The sequence below is a fragment of the Mauremys mutica genome, chromosome 9 (assembly GCF_020497125.1).
Source record: "Mauremys mutica isolate MM-2020 ecotype Southern chromosome 9, ASM2049712v1, whole genome shotgun sequence".
NCBI lineage: Eukaryota > Metazoa > Chordata > Testudines > Geoemydidae > Mauremys > Mauremys mutica.
Window position 1 is genome coordinate 47445054 of NC_059080.1, and position 21057 is coordinate 47466110.

At 40.6% G+C, this 21057-nt stretch overlaps 1 protein-coding gene across 1 annotated transcript in view; it reads right to left on the reverse strand.

Moving 5' to 3' along the window:
* LOC123377740 (SLAIN motif-containing protein-like) overlaps positions 1-20870 on the reverse strand; it is a 76859-nt gene extending 55989 nt beyond the window's left edge. The window contains 3 exon segments of the mRNA XM_045030968.1: positions 16897-17628; positions 20771-20846; positions 20849-20870. Of these exon segments, the coding sequence (XP_044886903.1) occupies positions 16897-17628; positions 20771-20846; positions 20849-20870 (830 nt within the window).
* Between the last annotated feature and the right edge of the window lie 187 nt (positions 20871-21057).

The following is a 21057-nucleotide window of genomic DNA, read 5'->3' on the forward strand; positions in this document are numbered from 1 at the left end:
GGAGGGACTTCAATAGGATATTACATAGACACGTCCGGAGGACTGGACCCTTATTAAGTTAAGAGAAAAAAATATCTTCAGAACAGAGCTGAAGTCGAGAATGTTACTTTAATAGTCCATTTCTGATATTTTCATTTAAAAAAAAAACTGCAAACTTCATGACTTTTTAGCATTTAAGGTTCCAAAAACAACCTTAACTCTGTCCCCTTGTTTCAATCAATGCTTATATTGGCCCCGAGCTTGCAAATATTCACACATGTGCTTAAGCACCTCACATCCTGGGCCTTAGAGGTTATTAGAAAAAATATTTGAAGTCTACTGAAGAGGTCGTAAGTCTCAATTAAAAAATGTCTGACAAAATAAGTATTCTAAAGACAAAACTCCTCTGGTTCAAGAGGTTTTAAGAAAGATAAGTCCAAAGCAGAAGCTACTTACCAAAATCTGATCTCTGAAATCCCACTAATCAATAAACATGCAAAATTGATGAATATTTATTTCTGTACATTTAATACTGCACAAACTTAAATGAGAGAACTTTTACTTTATAATTTGGCTTGTTTTGGTTATTTATTATAGGCAAGGCTGGTATCACTGCCTGTTAAGGCTGCTCCACACTTCCGATTACAAGACCCTATTTTTACTTGCTTATAACTTTGCCCAACTTCAGCCTTAGAGTTGAAATTTTCCATTTGGATGTCAGACTCAAGCTGAATTTTTCTGGAAAATTTTAGCCAAAATGGTTCAGCTATTTCCAAGAACAAGACTACTGAAAAATTCATTTTGCCCCCCATGTTAATTTTTGAGAGCTGTTCTTTTAAATGCTCTATCGCCTCTCTGCTTTGGAGAAGGGACTTGAAATTTGGCAGGTGTTAGCCTTTGTGTCAAAGATGTATCTTTGGCCACCCTCATGAAAACCATGCAAATTATAACCCTTTTTTGGAAGGGTGCAGTGAGGGAGGAAACTGCAATTTGCATATGCTCAGTAGAGACTGATTTTTAGCAGCTAATATTTCCAAAGATTCCATTTTCACTGCATGCTCCATCCCCTCCCTGCTCCCATATGTGACTGCACTGCATACTGGCCATCCCCAGAGAGTGACTGAATATGCACTAGCCTTGGGTTACAGGGGCTCAGGACTTACCCTGTAATAGCTCCTCTAGACCGGGACCAGGCACTTAAACTCAGTTCAGGAACCCAATAGCTTCTGTCCTCTCAATAACCTCCCTGCTGGCATCCAGGAAGCATGGAGAAAGTTGCAATCTAATTCAAATACACAAATGAAAAGCCAGTCCAAAGGGGGAGAGAAAGTAATAGACTGGGACAAATCGTCTGATGAGATTTGGAATTGGGGACGAGGGTGGGTGAGAAGGAAACTGACACTGGGAGTTGGAACAGGGCAGGCTACCACTGTTTGGGTAAGGCTCGGGGAAGAGGGGGAGACTAAAACTAGGGCCCTGGTGGGGGAGGGAGGGAGGGAATGGAGGAAGAATGAGGAAAGGAGGTTGTGATGCTCTGTACCTTGGGGGAACACCCAGCACCCCCATGTTCATCCTTGTAAAATGATTGTGTGGTATCCAATGCAAAGTTTGTGATGTTGGCTGTCTTCGGAAGGCTCATGATGCACCAAGCATTTTTGTTATAGAGATGTTATAGTAATTGTTCTTACAGTAATGTTATAGTTTATAATGTCATGTATATAGTTATGAGGCTGAAAATGTGTTTTCATGGCTTAAAATAAGCCTAGGCAAAAACTCTCCAAGAGCAGAGAGTCAGTTCACACCTCATCAGGGCATGTATAGGACAAACCCAGCCCAGCCTCACAGGAACAAAGGACGCTGGCCTAGGCAGCGACAAAAGTATCTGTTGGACTCTCGAGTGAGTCACCCCCCCTTCCTTGGTCAGTCAAGGACCATGATGAGATAATGCTCACCTGACTTTGGGGGGGGGGGGGAAGAGAGAAAGGGTGCAAAGCCAAGAGGGAAGGAAGAACATGATAAAAGGGAGACATTTGCCATGCTCTTCCTCTCACTTCCACCTCCATCTACAGACACCAAGCGACTGATCAAAGGGGAGAGCCTGGCTGAAGGACAACCAGCCAGCCTGTGGTGAAAAGCATCTAAGTTTGTAAGGACATCGAAAGTGTTAAGATCAGCTTAGAATGCGTTTTGCTTTTATTTCATTTGACCAAATCTGATGCATTATGCTTTGACTTATAATCAGTTAAAATTTATCTTTGTAGTTAATAAATCTGTTTATTCTACCTGAAGCAGTGCGTTTGGTTTGAGCCATGTCAGAGACTTCCCTTAGGATAAAAAGCCTGATACATATACATTTCTTTGTTAAATTGACTAACTCATAAGCTTGCAGCGTCTAGTGGGCATAACTGGACACTGCAAGATGGAGGTTCCTAGGGTTGTGTCTGGGACCAGAGATATTGGCTAGTGTCATTTGGTTGCACAATCCAAGGATTAGCTTACATGCCAGAAGCTGTGCATGAACAGCCCAGGAGTGGAGGTTCTCACAGCAGTGCAGGGTAAGGCTGGCTCCCAGAGTCAAGGATTGGAGTGACCTAGCAGATCATTAGTCCAGATAACACCAGAGGGGAACGTCATAGAGGGGAGGAAAGAATTGACAAGGATCAGGGATATGGAGGGAAAAATGAAGCTGGTTGGGTAAAGAGACTGGACAAGAAGTGGATTTCCCTCTCCTCCAACCCTAGATTGGATGAGAAGCCTGGCCAAGGTGACTGGGAGTCCGTGGGGTTGGAGGAGAAGACAGATTTAATGAGAAGCCATGAGGGGAGTGGAACTGGGACTGCGTGGGCAAGAATAGACAGACTAGGATTAGAAGTCTCAGGGTTAGAGACTAGGATGGCAAGAAGAATGAGACAAGGATAAGGAGCCAGGGGTGGGGAAGAGACAGGACTAGGATAAGAAAAGTTTGGAGAGGACAGGGCAGAAGAGTCTGTCCTCACTAGAGCACAATCCCTTCCGGAACTTGGAATGGCACTTGAGTACCACCATTCCTCCGCTGTCAACCACTATCTGTGAAACCCACTAGCAAAAGATTTCTCATCTCCTTCTAGTGCTGGTCTCCAGAGAGCATGATCACCTACTATTGCTATCAATTACTCCATTAGCTCAAGCAGTGGAGTTCTGTGTAGTAGATCTAAAGGTTCCAACTCTACTGATGAACCATGCAGATGTAAATGTAATGCTAAAAAAATATTAAGGTTGCAGAGTCAAACACTCAAAAGTTAAATGTCAGATTAAAGTTGCCCGTGCAACCTTAATTTGGCCCCCTTGTGCACATACATTAGGATTCATCTTTAATTACATGATCGTGCGTTATTTTTTCCACAAGACCTCTGCCTCATTCAGTGGACAGGATAGACAGTGTTCACTTAATAAGTATCTAACCAATATTTTGTTTTATCCTCATTGTTCAGGTCTTAATTACAGTAAGCTGTTCTCTTCTATAAACCCCACCCTGCCGTAAAGGCAGAATTATTAATTTCCTCATGGACATTTCTATGGTGCTAGGTATTTGAGTACTTCTTAAACATTAATTTATCTTCACAAAAAATATGTGCGATGAGGGGGTATTAGCTTCATTTTATAGATTAGGACCAGAGGCACAGAAATCCATTAATTCTGGGTTCCCAATTTGAGAGAGGACATGATTTTTCAGAGTACTTAACATTATATTGCACTTTATGTATTCAGACAGTTCCCACTGACATCAGCTGCAGTTGAGTGCTCAGTACTGATTAGTCAAATCAGACCCCCGGGTCTCAAGATGGGCACTCAGAAAATGAGAGCCACATAATTAGAGACCATCTCTGACAAGTTTGGTTTCAGTGACTAGCTGTGTAGCAGAGGCAGGGATAGAAACCAATTCTCCAGGGCAGAAGTTAACCAACAAAGATGAGAGCATCCTTTCACTTCCTGCAATCCCGCCTTACTCACTAGACACCATCCAATTTCTGCAAGAAATGAGACAGGAGTCCTACAGACAACACCTTTCTTTGCTAGACAACCCTGATTCATTCCCAGAACACTGTGTAATCCTGTGCACTGAATGAGGCAGGAACCCTGTGGAAACCAAATAGTATGTGATCATGTAATTAAAGACTGTATCATAATGCATACGCAGTAGGGGTCCAAATTAATGACTGCACAAGCAACTTTAATGCCAGCATTTCCCAACTTGTGTGTGCTTGTCCTGCAACCTAACGTTTTTAATGCAGTTTTCTGTATGTTCTATAAAATCTATTTTAGAATTTCTTATTTTTAAAGTGTGACTCACTTCAGCATTAGACAAACTTAACAAGAGAACGTGTCAAAAGGATTGTACTAATCAGTATTCCTAAAATTATAAAAAACCAAGACTTTTTTATACTCATGAGACTCACCACCAATGCTACTGTATAACAAGATTTTAACGTATATATTTAACACAGAACAGGAAAAGAAAAGCCTATAGCTAATAGCCTGTGACAAAGTTCCTCCTCTACCTTGGTGGGTCCTGCGCTTATTGGCGGATTTGCTCGCCTCACAGAATCACCATGTGGGTCGGGAAACTGCCCAGAGACCTTCCCCTCTGGTAGAAACCACAGTCCAGGTCAATTTCTCCTGTGTCTGATCAGGAGTTGAGAGGTTTGGGGGGAAACTCAGGCCCGCTCTCTACTCCGGGTTCCAGCCCAGGGCCCTGTGGACTGCAGCTGTCTATAGTGCCTCCTGGTACAGTTGCATGACAGCTACAACTCCCTGGGCTACTTCCCCATGGCCTCCTCCCAAAACCTTCTTTATCCTCACCACAGGACCTTCCTCCTGGTGTCTGATAATGCTTGTACTTCTCAGTCCTCCAGCAGTATGTCTTCTCACTCTCAGCTCTTCGTACCTCTTGCTCCCAGCTCCTCGCATGCACACCACAAACTGAAGTGAGGTCCTTTTTAAACTCAGGTGCCCTGATTAGCCAGCCTGTCTTAATTGATTCTAGCAGGTTCCTGATTACTCTAGTGCAGCCCCTGCTCTGGTTACTCAGGGAACAGAAGACTACTCATCCAGTGACCAGTATATTTGCTCTCTACCAGACTCCTGTACTTCACTGGTCTGGGTCTGTCACAAGGCCTATAAGCCTATAGCCATAAAATAAGAGTTGAAGTAGATACACTGACCTAGAAATCTAGAATTTTTAATTAAATGTACTGCTTTAGACACACTTTGATACATACTTAAATCCAGTTACTAGTACAATACCCTAAATTCAAAGTTATTTCATTAGCTCTCTTTTTAATCTATACATTTGATTATTGTTATGATAATCTATGGAAGTTTGCACAGAAAGAAACATGCCCTATCACCCACACAGGAAAGTGCATTTTAATATACAACAATACGTTTGGGCATACTGTTATTGGCACAGTGTGATTAGTCTCATGCTTTCAGTCATCTAAACAGTGGAACTCCAAGACAAGTTCATCCCCCAAAATTGCTTGTTATTCTAACAGAATTGTTTGGCAGACAAAAACCTGAATGATTGAAACTATATAAATGATATAAATTTGTCAGTACTATTTCTGAAATCAGTACTTGTGGAGTTGTTATACCAAAAAAAAAAAAAAAGTAGCATTGCTATATTTCCTAAAGAAGCTATTTTTAAAAATTCAGTTGACTAATTTAAGCCTCCTGTTAAATTAGGCATTCATGACACCAACCACATGGGAGACCCCCTTGAAGATTACAGCGAGTTGCCACCTTGCTTTAATCTTTGAGTCTATTTCCAGCTTGCAGGTACTGTCAAAGTCTTGTGCTGAATTCTTCTAATGCTCAAACATGCTATAATATCCAAGCAGTAAGGGCAAGCTATGTTCAGAATTTTAACATTAACTATTTTTTGCTATTTTCATACATACAAAATCCTCACACCACCTCTCACACCCACCCACCCAGGCCAACATGTTCAAAAGTGCCTACTAATTTTTGTGCCTCAGATTCTGGATGCCCTACTTGAGATGCCGTAAAGGGTGCCAATTTTCAGGGCTGGGTTTCTCAGCACTTTCTGAAAATCAGGCCCATTCAGGCATTTCAAACTAGGTACCCAAAAAAATCAAGGCACAAAAATTATGTTTCTTGTTTTGAAAGTCTTTGCCAGTTTTATTAAAATTTAACTAAAATTTAGCTCTTCCCATATCCCACATTTTTAAGTTGACCTACAGAACATAGGCTAGTGAAATACAAAGAGAAGTCTGATTAGTTCCCTCTAAACACTAGTGATCTATAATTTTTAGTGTGAAAATATCATCTTCTCCTTGTCCCTCTTACTCAGACTTTTCCTTATTTTACTTCCATCTTTTTAGGCGGCAAAAGATATACCTGAGTAACACTGGCACACAAACTGAAATACCACCCTATTTATGCAGATGAAATGCCATCTGAGATCAACTGTAGATAACTAGCTTTAAGTAGTTTTCTGGATTAACTACCTTTGCTCACAAGTATAGTAATCCTCACATTTGGTGTGAACAGTGACTTAAGATGGTCACCACTAACAGAAAGTGTAGCAATGCCAGTTTCATTAAAAACTGTCAAATCCATTTTATATTTGGTGACAAATGTTTCTAACCCTATGAACTCTCTCTGAATCATAGGTTGTATCAGCTGGAGTTGTCAGAATATGTAGGCAAGCTCTTACATGCCAACTTATCCTATGGCACTACAGAACTGTGGTTAACACTGAAAAAGACAGTCAACCTTTATTTTTCCCCTCTCAAATACCTCTACCTGAAGCTGTGACATTTGCTTCCTAGAGTTTTATCTGCAAAACTCGAAGTCTTTGCAGTGCTTCAACAACATCATGATTAAATGGACTGTGCATATGAGCAACCACACAAAGTTACATTACTATTCAAATTTAGCTTTTAAGACTACCTATTGATCTTGTTAAAAAGACAGCATAAGATATTAATAAACTGACAGTATATGAAAAGGAATATTTAGCATAAGCCTTTTTTTCTTTAGTAGCATGAAAATGACTAACTGGAATCCCAACATTTCACATTGGCAATCCAGGTACATTAGAATGCACTTCTTTCCCTACTACAATACAAGGAAATTCATGTACACACACTTCTTTGCGGGAGAAACCACTACAAGATATCCAACCTCCTGTGCCTCAGATCTACTAGCCAACAGCAAACAAAGGGCCTAATTCGTTATTTCCCTGCACCTTGCAACCATTGTGCTGTGTGGATGAAAAATGCTAGCATTCTAATTGCTAGCATTTTATACTCACTTTGCACCATTCTAAGTGATTAAACAAAGAACCTATTCTGATCCCGTTTATTCAAATAAAGTATAAAACAAAAATAGTGTAAGTTTGGAATAATGCCACAGAAATCAATGGAGTTACACTGGCGTAAGAAGTAGGGAGAGTTCAAAATCAGACCCAAAATGCAGGGCAAAAATGAAGTGGGCTATAATTATTAACTGTATAGGAAATGTTTAGATTTGCCTGTTAATCTCAACATTAGTGATTTTAAGGTCCAGATTTACAAAGGAATTTAGGGGCCTAAAGATGCAGGCAGCTAGTAGAATTCACAAAACCACATAAATAGGTTTAAAAAAAATCCAAACAGAACCACAGCACTAGTACAATGCTGCAAGACTTGCATACAAAAACAATTGTAGAGAAACATTTAAATTTCAAACAAAGAATTCACTGGCATTCTAAGAAGTTGCGTAGAAATATCAGTCTCAGTTTATTTAAAGGGACACTGTCAGGTTCATTTAGGTTTATAAATCCTTGTTTCTGCAAAATCTTTCTGACTTAAATATGTATAAATTGCACTGAACAGTTACTACAGAGAAGGCAAATTCACCACTCCGGAAAATTTGGCACACACTGCTAAAATAAATTACTGAAACTGTGAGAACCTAACACTTATTTCCTTAACTTGTAAAATGTTCAGTGTAGATTTGATAGAAATAAGCCTTTACTGAATAACTAAACATCAGACTGGATTAAAAAACTACTTTATGAAGCACATTTCTTTTAGCTCTACTTTGAATTTACATCTGTTCTGCAGATGAACTGGTTAATGAAACGGCCTAAAATGTAGTTTGCAGTGTAGTTGTAGCTGCGTCAGTCCCAAAAGCTTGTCTCTCTCACCAACAGAGCTTATTCAATAAAAGCTATTAATTCACCCACCTTGTCTCTCAAAAAGATAGCTTGAAAGGAATAATCACAAATAAGTCACGAAGTAAACAAAAAGCACCACTACATGAGCACATTGTGGAAAAAGTGCATTACATTAAAAATGCTATTATATTTTCAACTCATCCTGTAGATTTTACATCAGGGTAAATCACAGTGATTTAAATCAGTGATCACCAAGCCTTGATTTTAATTAACTTTTTCATTTCCAGTCTTCAGTTGTTTTCTAAACAAAAGTGCATTCTCACTGACTGATATAACCATTGAAACATGTTGATTTACAACTAAATAGAGCCTTTCCACTAGATTTGGTACATCTTTTTGCTACTTAAAAGGGTACACTTACAATTATATACATTTATTCAAACAATTATATAGCTTAATATTTCCAGATTCTTATTAATTGTACATTTTTAATGTTAGAAAATTGTGAATGATATATTGCTTATTTACTAAATTAAGTTTTGCTCAAGATTAAGCCCGTGACCTGTCCATGACTTTTACTAAAAATACCCAACTAAAACTGGGAGGGGCAGGGGGGCACTCAAGGGGCACCGCGGGTGCTGGGGCCGGGGGGGATTGGTAGGGCTGGGGCAGGCTCCCTGTCCAGCTCCTGAGAAGTGGCAACCCCAGCTCTTTAGCTCTGCCCCAAGCCCCGGTTCTGCAGCTCCCATTGGACCAATGGGAGCTGCAAGGGTGGTGTTTGGCTGCCGGCAGAGGCAGCATGTGGAGCTTCGGGAGGTGAGCCCCCCCTCCAGGTAAGCACTCCCCCCAAACTCCTGCTGCTGGGGGTCAAGGGGGCCCCCGAGACTGCCCCAGCAGCAGCCGGTGCACATGGTCCAGGGGCTGCCCAAGCTGCTCAGGCGGCTCCTGGGCCAGCCGCAAGAGGCTGCTGCAGAAGTCATGGATTCCGTGACTTCCATGACACACACAGAGCCTTACTTATGATATGTTCTGACATGCTACATTAGGATGGTAACCGGAATTTATTTTTATTAAAACAACCTTAAATGCTTTGGATACATAAACTTCTCTTATCAAAAGATATTTTACATTTGCAACTAAATGATTTATTAAACAGAGTGATTAGCTGTAGTTAGTGAATTAAACTAAATTATTTTCAGCTCAGCCTGGGAAATTTTTCAAATACAGGTCTGCCGCATCTTACGCGCATTTAACATGCGCGATTTCAGCTTTACACGGTTGGCAAAAACAAAAACAAAAAAAGAGAAAAATAACAATTTAAATACTGTTTCTGTAGTGCGGGAGATTCTGCCCACCATTCAACTCAATGTAATTTTGACTATAAGCGGTTTTCGCTTTACGCACTAACTGCGGAACGGAACACCCACGTAAGGTGAGACAGACCTGTATGCCTCAGTTTAAGTTGGCTAGAGCTTAAATTCATACTCGCTTAAATTTCTTGAAAATGTAACAGTCTCCTAACTTATTTAGGCTGCCCTATTATGTCATATTTATAAAACTAAACCTCAAAAGTTAGATATTTTTCCCTCTTTCTTTATAAAGAAAAGCAGACTTTAATTCATAGTTTTTGACAGAGACTCGTGGTTTCAGCATGTTTGTTTGTTTTTAAAGCGATATTATAAGTAGGTTAGGCCTTGACATGCTTTGTGTTAAATTCAGATTTCATTTTAAACATAGTTCAAAGAACAAAAGGAAACATCTATTTTTTTTTTAAATCCACCCTGTTTTACAAGCAAAATCAGATCTGTTAAGGGATTTTAGAAGCAGTATTTTCAGCGGCACTTATTCCTCTATTCTACTTGAAAGAAGCACACCTTTGTGTCTTTAAAAGCATATATGTCACTGTTTACAGGAACAAAGTTAGACCTACCTGTTTAGGTCCATAAGCATACACGCAGATGAACCAGGTAGTCTTGTGCTGAAAATGCTGGACTAGGATTCTGGAAACCTGAGTTCAGAGTCCCAGTTTTATTTCAAATATGCAACCTTGGAAAAAAGTCATTTAATTCTCTGTCTCAGTTCGCCTACATGTAACAGTATGTCTCTACCTCACAGGAGCATTGGAGGAAAACAATCATTAAAGTTTGTGAGGTAGGTTCTAGACTGATGAGGGTCAAGCATGTAATAAATAGAACATGGTCATCTACATACCTATTACACTTCCCCCATGTTGGCAGCATTTTTACAAGTGAGTAAGCCCCTTCATTTTCAGTTTAAACTAGGGCTGTCAAGTGATTTAAAAAATTAATCGCAATTAATCACACTGTTAAACAATAATAGAATACCATTTATTTAAATATTTTTGGATGTTTTCTACATTTTCAAATATATTGATTGTACAGTGCTCACTTTGTATTTATTTGATTACAAGAATTTGCACTGTAAAAAAACAAAAGAAATAGTATTTTTCAATTCACCTAATTCATGATAAAGAGATTGCACTACAGTACATGTAAGTTGAACTTACAAATGTAGAATTATGTTAAAAAAATAACTGCACTCTAAAATAATGTAAAACGTTAGAGCCTACAGTTCATTCAGTCCTACTTCTTGTTCAGCCAATCGCCAAGATGAACAAGTTGGTTTACATTTGCAGGAGATAATGCTGCCCGCTTCTTGTTTACAATGTCATCTGAAAGTGAGAACAGACGTTCACATGGCACTGTTGTAGCTGGTATTGCAAGATATTTACGTACCAGATGTGCTAAAGATTCATATGTCCCTTCATGCTTCAACCACCATTCCAGAAGACGTGTCCATGCTGATGACAGGTTCTGCTTGATAACGATCTAAAGCAGTGCAGTGTTCACTTTCATCATCTGAGTCAGATGCCACCAGCAATAGGTTGGTTTTTTCTTTTGGTGGTTCGGGTTCGATAGTTTCCGCATCGGAGTGTTGCTCTTTTAAGACTTCTGAAAGCTTGCTCCACACCTCGTCCCTCTCAGATTTTGGAATGCACTTCAAATTCTTAAACCTTGGATCGAAAGCTGTAGCTATCTTTAGAAATCTCATATTGGTACCTTCTTTGTCTTCTGTCAAATTTGCAGTGAAAGTGTTCTTAAAATGAACATGTGCTGGGTAATCATCTGAGACTACTATAACATGAAATATATGGCAGAATGCAGGTAAAACAGAGCAGGGGACATACAGTTCTCCCCCAAGGAGTTCAGTCACAAATTTAATTAATGCATTTTTTTTTATAACAAGAGTCATCAGCATGGAAGCACATCCTCTGGAATGGTGCCGAAGCATGAAGAGGCATATGAATGTTTAGTATATCTGGAATGTAAATACCTTGCAATGCTGGCTACAAAAGTGCCATGAAAATGCCAGTTCTCACTTTCTGGTGACATTGTAAATAAGAAGAGGGCAGCATTATCTCCTGTAAATGAAAACAATCTGGTTTGTCTTAGCGATTGGCTGAACAAGTAGTAGTACTGGGTGGACTTTTAGGCTCTGAAGTTTACATTGTTTTGTTTTTGAGTGTAGTTACAGCAACAAAAAAAAATGTACTTTTGTAAATTGCACTTTCACAACAAAGAAATTGCACTACAGTACTTATGAGGTGAATTGAAAAAATATTTTTTGTTTATCATTTTTACAGTGCAAATATTTGTAATAAAAATAATATACACTTTGATTTCAATTACAACACAGAATACAGTATATATGAAAATGTAAAAAAAACAAAATAATAAATTTTCATTGGTGTTCTATTGTTTAACAGTGTGATTAAAACTGCAATTAATCACGATAAAATTTGAGTTAATAGCATGAGTTAACTGCAATTAATCAACAGCCCTAGTTTAAACTGATTTTTACCAAAAAAAATCCTGGGTTTTACAAAAAGTATTATTCTTTTTTCCCTCCCAATTTTCACCCTACTTTCGGGTCATTCAAATATATGTAAAAAATAACTTGTTTTATTAGGAAGACAATACATTGCATGAGATATATGTTTTACGATAATGCATTAATCTTTGAACAGACTAATGAATCTCACACCCATTTCAAGCTGTTAAGTAATGGTTTAAAGATTGACACACTAAAATGAGAAGAAAACGAAAATCTGTATTGGAATGTGTTTCAGAACACAAGGAAGTATTGGAAAGTTTTAATAAAAACAAAAGCAGGAGAAAAGGGTGAAGTTGAGTGTATGAGCCACAAAGGGTGTGGCCCAATTATTAAATGTAAATATTTACAGGCTAATAGTTCTGAATCTAAATAGTAAACTGTTTATTCAAATGAAAAGTTTTATTTGGGGATTAGAGATTGACACAAAAAAACAGCTTACAAGAAGTAGAAGACTGGACAAATAACCAGGGAGGAGTATAAAAGTATTGCTCAGGCATGCAGGTGTGAAATTAGGAAGGCCAAATCACACTTGGAGTTGCAGCTAGCCGGAGATGTTAGGAGTAACAAGGGTTTATTTAGGTATGTTAGCAACAGGAAGAAAGTCAAGGAAAGTGTGGGCCCCTTGCTGAATGAGGGAGGGAACCTAGTGACAGAGGATGTGGAGAAAGCTAGTGTACTCAATGCTTTTTTTGCCTCTGTCTTCACAGACAAGGTCAGCTCCCAGACAGCTGCACTCTGCAGCATGGTATGGGGAGGAGGTGACCAGCTCTCTGTGGAGAAAGAAGTAGTTCGGGGCTATTTAGGAAAGCTGGACGAGCACAAGTCCATGGGGCCGGATGCGCTGCATCCGAGGGTGCTAAAGGAGTTGGCCGATGAGATTGCAGAGCCATTGGCCATTATCTTTGAAAAATCATGGTGATCGGGGGAGGTCCCGGATGACTGGAAAAAGGCTACTGTAGTGCCCATCTTTAAAAAAGGGAAGGAAGATCCAGGGAACTACAGGCCAGTCAGTCTCACCTCAGTCCCTGGAAAAATCATGGAACAGGTCCTCAAGGAATCAATCCTGAACCACTTAAAGGAGGGGAAAGTGATCAGGAACAGTCAGCATGGATTCACCAAGGGCAAGTCATGCCTGACTAACCTAATTGCCTTCTATGATGAGATAACCGGCTCTGTGGATGAGGGGAAAGCAGTGGATGTGCTATTTCTGTACTTTAGCAAAGCTTTTGATACAGTCTCCCACAGTATTCTTGCTAGCAAGTTAAAGAAGTCTGGGCTGGATGAATGGACGGTAAGATGGATAGAAAATTGGCTAGATGGTCGGGCTCAACGGGTAGTGATCAATGGTTCCATGTCTAGTTGGCAGCCGGTATCAAGTGGAGTGCCCCAAGGGTCGGTGCTGGGGCCGGTTTTATTCAATATCTTCATTAACGATCTGAAGGATGGTGTGGACTGCACCCTTAGCAAGTTTGCAGATGACACTAAACTGGGAGGAGTGGTTGATACGCTGGAGGGTAGGGATAGGATACAGAGGGACCTAGACAAATTAGAGGATTGGGCCAAAAGAAATATGATGAGGTTCAACAAGGACAAGTGCAGAGTCCTGCACTTAGGGCGGAATCATCCCATGCACTGCTACAGACTAGGGACCGAATGGCTGGGCAGCAGTTCTGCAGAAAAGGACCTAGGGGTTACGGTGGACGAAAAGCTGAATATGAGTCAACAGCATGCCCTTGTTGCCAAGAAGGCTATTGGCATTTTGGGTTGTATAAGTAGGGGCATTTCCAGCAGATCGAGGGATGTGATCATTCCCCTCTACTCAGCACTGGTGAGGCCTCATTTGGAGTACTGTGTCCAGTTTTGGGCCCCACACTACAAGGATGTGGACAAATTGGAGAGAGTCCAGCGGAGGGCAACAAAAATGATTAGGGGGCTGGAGCACATGACTTAGGAGGAGAGGCTGAGGGAACTGGGATTGTTTAGTCTGCAGAAGAGAAGAATGAGGGGGGATTTGATAGCTGCTTTCAACTACCTGAAAGGGGGTTCCAAAGAGGATGGATCTAGACTGTTCTCAGTGGTAGAAGATGACAGAACAAGGAGTAATGGTCTCAAGTTTTGCAGAGGGGGAGGTTTAGGTTGGACATTAGGAAAAACTTTTTCACTAGTAGGGTGGTGAAGAACTGGAATGGGTTACCTAGGGAGGTAGTGGAATCTCCTTCCTTAGAGGTTTTTTAAGGTCAGGCTTGACAAAGCCCTGGCTGGGATGCTTTAGTTGGGTTTGGTCCTGCTTTGAGCAGGTGGTTGGACTAGATGACCTCCTGAGGTCCCTTGCAACCCTGAGATTCTATGATTCTATGAGATCTGTTGTTTTCTTAAACTCAGAGGTGGCATTGTGTTTGAGTTCTGTTTTAGTTCTGCAGCAAACCACACTGAATTCTGTTCACCAAAGATTTAATCTGCTGAATACATTTTTCCCGTCCTTCCATCCACCAAAATAAACCCTGATATTAACGCAGAAAAAATAATAGTTTTTTTCAGCTATTTTACCTGTTTTTATTGTAGTAATAAACACTGATAAATTCCTGGGAAAAATTAAATAAAATAAAAACCAAAACCAAAAGGCCCTGCAAGTGAGATATTCAGTACACAAGAACCCTTTGAAAGCCCACAGAGGTGTCAGAGATGTGTTTTCTGTTTGTTTCTTTAAAAAGGTTCAACGGGATATTTACAGGTTTTAGTGAGAGTAGATTTAGGGCCCAACAACCTTGATAGTTAACACAAATTGTCATCTACTGCACTGAGAAATAAACAAACATATTTGCTTCCAGTTATAGTAATCTTAGATGCTGCTTGTAATTAGATTGGGTAGAAAATTTTCATATGGAACTGTGAGTCCCTTTAAAAGTGAATGTTAATCTTACATTTGTCTTCTTTAACTGTTCCTTGTTTGTGTAGGTTAGATTTTGATCATACACTGGTATCTGATTGAAAATGATAAATTCCTTCATTACACTAACAACGTAACTGGACTTCAGAAGGCTCATTTATAAACATTAATATTGGAGTGTATGTACACAATTCTCTGTAGCACCTTTTCATTTTTGTTATATGCATTTGCATGTGGAGCCTGATCTATATTGTCCTGGTGAAGAAGTCAAACAAAGTTAACATTTCTTGCATTGATTAGTCTTGACTGCCAAGTGCCATTTGCTAAACACGCACCTTACTCAGCACTTGCCACAAGTGCCACAAACAAACAACTTTAATAGTTTCACATTCCAATAAATGTTTCTCATTTTTAAGAAATCTGATCACACATTTTTAGGCATTCTGAAGGTGTGGACAGTTGATTGTCACTTTTTATAATCCAAATCTGGCCAAATGTTTAGGCTTCATAAAAGTTTCACAGAAGCTAAGAATACCAAAAATATTTTCAACAGGGAGTTTTTAAAGACATTCCAGCATTGCACTAGTACACAAGAACCTGAGAAACACAGGAAGAAATTAGATTAGAAGTATTTTTTAACTAGATGGAGTCTTTTCCGCTCCTCAAACTAGCAAGAGGAGACAGTAGTGCCATGTCATTTGAAAGATAATTGTTTCCCTGTATATTTATAATCAAATTTCAGATTCGAACTGTAACTGATGTCACTAAGGCAGGGGTTGGCAACCTCTGGCACGCGGCTCGCCAGGGTAAGCACCCTGGCGGGCCGGGCCAGTTTGTTTACTTGCCGCGTCGGCAGGTTTGGCCGATCCCGGCTCCCACTGGCCCCAGTCCCAGACCAATGGAGGTGGCGAGAAGCCAAGGCCAGCACATTCCTCGCCCGCACCGCTTCCCGCCGCCGCCATTGGCCTGGGATGGCGAACCACGGCCATTGGGAGCCGCAGTCGGCCGAACCGGTCGACGCAGCAGGTAAACAAACTGGCCCAGCCCACTAGGGTGCTTACCCTGGCAAGCCGCGTGCCAGAGGTTGCCAACCCCTGCACTAAGGTATTCATCTCCATACTAGTGATATGCAAACAAAAATGTTTATATATTTTTAAAGTTATTTTTACAAGTATAAACTCTGTTTAGAACTCATTAATTTCTAAGGTTTGTTTTGCCCTGAGCACATATTCTGTAATAGGTATCTTCACTACAGTGTTGATGTCTGGTCTATTTGCAGATACATAACAGTAAGAAAACCACATTAAACATATCTAACATTCTGTGAATGCAATGAATGAAATCTTAAGATACTCACAATGTGCCTTACTTCTAAGTCAAGGCTACTATTGAGGAGTTGGAATTAGTTCTGAATGTTATCTTGTTTAGTAAGCAAGAGTGAAATTGGTAAGCATGCACAAAAAAAACAAGTAGAGAGAGACAATTACCTCCTGTCAGTACACTCCATGTGATATTGGCTTGTTTTTTAAACTACATCATGTTGTTGACTCATATTTAATTTGTGATCCATTATAACCCCCAGATCCTTGTCAGCAATATTACTGCCTAGCCAATTATTCCCCGTTTTGTAGTTGTGCTTTGATTATTTCCTTCCTAAGTGAAGTACTTTACCCTTGGCTTTATTGAACCTCATCTTGTTGATTTCAGACCAATTATAGTTAGTCTAAATGGTCAAGGATAGAAATAGTCTGTTTATGCTCGTTTCATTCCAGCACAGGACTCTTGTAAACAAATAACTAACATTAACACCTTGATACCAGCTCCAGAAATGAAAATAGTGTACACTGTTCCATGTTAAAAGGGAATCAGATGAATAATGTTTAACATGGGAATTCCAACTGTAGTCTACATTCCAGAACCTTTGTAATACTCATATCTTTGACATACATACCAGCTGTCCTCTTCATCACTGCAGTTCCCAAGTTCTAGCACTTCCACTTCATCCAAAGCAGTATCATTCAAGAAGCTTCCTAAATCTCCACTCTCTTCATTTGGATTCTGTTCACTCATTTTTACAGATGGATGAATACCTATGGTGATTAAGTCTTCCACGAGTTCTGTGCTGCTACTCCTATCCAGACTTGAAGAACAGCTGACATTAACATCATTCTGCATTTCTGCATCATTCATATATTTTGGGTTGGGAGACACTTTCTCAGTAATACTAGGACGGCTATAATGCATTTGTACATCCACATCTTTTTTTAAGCAGTCGCTCTCTTTCACCTCTCTTTTTATTTTATTTAGTTTGTCATGTACATCTGCCATTATCTGTAATTCTTGCTTCTCTGTTATAGTGTTAATGCTATTGTTAATTTCCATTCCATTGAGTCCTGAGTTATGATTATTCACACCCGTGTTTGTTTCTGTATTTGTCCCTAGCACATTTCTGTGGCTCCTAGTTCTCAGCTGCTGATTCTGGATCTCAAGTCTTCTCACTAGTTCCTGCAGCTTTCGCACCTCTTCCAACTCTGGGTGCACCTGATCAATACCTGGTTCCGTCTCAGATCCCATTGCAGAATTCTCTGTTGAGCCCCGCCCCAAGTCAGGTTCAAGGGCATGGTCCTGCTGTATGACAGGAGCGCTCCCAGGAACTACCATTTTCGAGACACACACAGCCTCACTGTAAGACATCAAAATATAGAAATTTAAGTGCATAAAGATGTACAATATCATTTTAAAATAAAGCATGGTTTTAAACAAAAATCCTGACATTTTATAAGCTGAAACTAATGACCTTAGGAGTAGGATAATGTTTACATTTGAAGACTATCTGCTATAGACTAGATCCACCAAAATCAGTTTAAGTACATTAATCCAATGTTGGCTTCAAATATTTTCCACCACAATATAAGGTTATAAATTCATTGAAATAACTGGATATCACTAAGAGATTCAGAAGCAATGTATGCCTATCTTTGTTAGGTATATTAAGCTGAACTTGTGTGCTGGAGGCAGTTTGGCCCCAGACATATTACAGAGCATATTACATGTATCCTTTCAAAGTACTTTGTTTGCGCAGTTATTGTTAGAAATTAGATTAAACCAATTTCCTTGCATGCAGTCATTTACAGTAGTTTAGTTTCCATCTGTTTACATACAAATACATTGAAAAAAAAAACACTGACTGAACAAAGTCAGGAAGTAGAGCGAGATGCTCATCTCAGACAATGGAAAACATAAGGAAAATGGTAAAATACTTTGTGCAAGAGTTAACACTAGAAAAACACTTCAGAAAATATTTCTATTGGCTCCGCTAAAAGATGATGCACTAACTATATTATATCAGTAATAACAGCACCTCAGTTATTGTGGAACACGTGAAAGTAATCATACATAATGTTTTTACTAGCATGCTTTTCTTGTTGCAGTGGCAAAATTTAAGAGGCAAACTCTCTGATCAAGAAATAAAATATCAGCAAGGAATAAAATATCAGACCTCATATTACAGGCTCCAATATGTTTTAGGAAGATAAACATGTGCTGTTCTTGAGTTAAGTGCTACTGTCTGTCTTCAAGCAATTATGGTGGTTGTGTTGACTAAAAAAAGGGTATGTATAGAGAACTATCAGTCAGCCCTAAATTGCACACATATGCAGACTTGAAAAACACTGATGTGGTCCTGCACTTTCATTGCCACCATTTTATACTTCTTAATCAGTCATCATAATTATAACTATACAAAGAAAATTACACAACAAGATATTTGAGCTGCATAGTTACTTACTGAAGTCATCCAGAAAATCTTCTGATTCTTCCCTGTGCAACCTTTGAAACATAAAAAGAACAGCTAAATTAGTTCCAAAACTGACCCTTCATTTAAAAGCCTCCCTTGTAATTTCAAGTTAGTGTCCCATGATACAGCAAGCAAACACACACACACGACAATTCTGGCCATGTCCATTTTATTGTGGAAAAAAAAAAAGTTACAAGGACACAACCAACTTGAATTCTAATCAATTAAAACACACACTGACACCGTTTCAGGTGCTAATCTGTACTGAGAATCCAGGCCAGTTTCTGTGGGTTTATAGGCAAGTTCTCTCTCTCACCACTCCTCTGGAGCTGCCTGAAAGACCCACAAAAAACAAGGAAAACTGCCGAACTATACAGAGGAAACAGTGAAAAAAAAAAAGACTACACAAAGTGCAGTCAAATGCATAAAGTAAACAAACTGGAAAAAAACAGAAAATTGTTTTTCTTCTAATGTCTCTGTTACCTTATGTTATTTGTAACAACAATACTTAATTTCTACAGGAAAAAGAGTGTGAAGGAGGGGACTGTTTGTTTTTAAGTTGATGTTGCCTTTTCCCCCCTTGATTATCTATACACAAGATGAACATTTAAAGTTTAGACTGAGGTATTGTCTCTAAAGGCTTTGAACAAAAGGATGCTACAAGTGAACTGAATTCACTTTAAACAGTACTACTTAAAAGTTATGCATGATGAAAAAATGGTACTGAGGTTGTTTTGGCATGGGGAACTCAAACTTGTTTGAGCTACAAAGCAATCCAATACTCAGTAACAAGCTTAGATCAAAAGTTTCTCTACATAAACATTTGCCTCTTCTGTCAATCCATTTGATCACTGAGTAAAAAACAAGTTATTTAAGAGGCACTTAATAGGTATGGTTCAGCGAGGCACTGAGGGAATCAGCATCAGAAGGGAATTTAAAACTTCCACTCTCACAGCAGAACACAGTGAACCAAAGGGGAAAAATAAAGAGCTTTGTCACTTGCATAATCAACTCCATCAAAGACTAAAGGAAATAAAGCTAGATTTTGTTTCACTGGGAAAACAGGCAAACAGATTAAAGAAACATTAGCCCTTCCACAAACAAACCAAATCTAGAGATCACAGGCAACTACCAAATAAGCAGTAGTAGTAATATAGTATAAAAACACTTTTTTTAAAACCCTACAGTTCATTACTAAAAATGATTAGGCATAAAATAACGATTTAGATATTCTGAAAAGCAACATCTAGATTTTAACAGCGACAGCAGGGAGATGGACTCCCCCTGTGATAAGTGACAAGGGATACAGCAGAAATGAACAACTGCCTAGGTTTCCCCACCCCTAGCATCAGCAAGGTCATTTCATAAAGAGCCCTTCCTCTTGCAGACAAACGCAACCCCCCCCCCCCCCTCCTTTGGGCAAAGAGGCAGGGTTTAACCTAAAAAAGCAGGCCGGTGTGCTTGCATTTTTCAGCCCAGTGCATTGCCCTTCCTGCAAACCTGTCCCCTACCTGTCCAGGGGGTTGATGGTAATACAAAACCAAAGGCAAGAACCGAAACCACCACTCGCTACGTGCCATGCAGGCTGTTCAGTGAGAATCCGGATTCACCGCCTCTCCAGGGACACACACAGCGACCACCACGCCCGATAGCACACACCCCTGATGCGCAGGGAGGGATGGACAGCTCCGGGAGGAGCCCCGGCCTGCTTGGCTGGCCACACAATGACACCAGCCCGTGTCCAGTGGAGAAATAGGTCGGGGAGGATTAAAGTCGGGGGCAAGCGCCGAGAGGGGACAGCGTGAAAAGCACAAATCCCTTAAACGGGGGCGGGGAATCCCCAGGGGCCCAGCAAGGGGGGGAGGAGCCCAGGAAGTGGGGAGCCCGGGGGGGGGGCGCTGGAACCCGCGAAAGCAGGGGGCCCGCAGGGAGCGCTGCCCGGTGGCTGCCGCGGTAGCCCATGAAGCGGGAAACGGAGGCCGCGGTGCTGGCTGGGGGCGGGGGAAAGCGGCCTCCGCACACACGGTACCTGCTGCGCGGCCGGTCCCAGGCTCGCGCCGCTGCCGCCTTTCCCCAGCTACGGTTGGAGCCTCTTTCGCTCCTGGAGGGGGAGGCTGCGGCGCGCGCATTCGAACCCCGCCCCGCCTCCTCCTCGGCGTGCGCCCCCCACGCTCGCCAGCCGAGTTGGCGCAGGGATAGTAGAGCGGAGCGCGCGGAGGCTGCTGCGGCAGGGGCAGGCTCTGCATCAAGGGCTGCGTGAAAGCGAAATGGTTGCTTGATGCTAAGGCTGGCGCCCCGGGCAAGCCAGCGCACCGC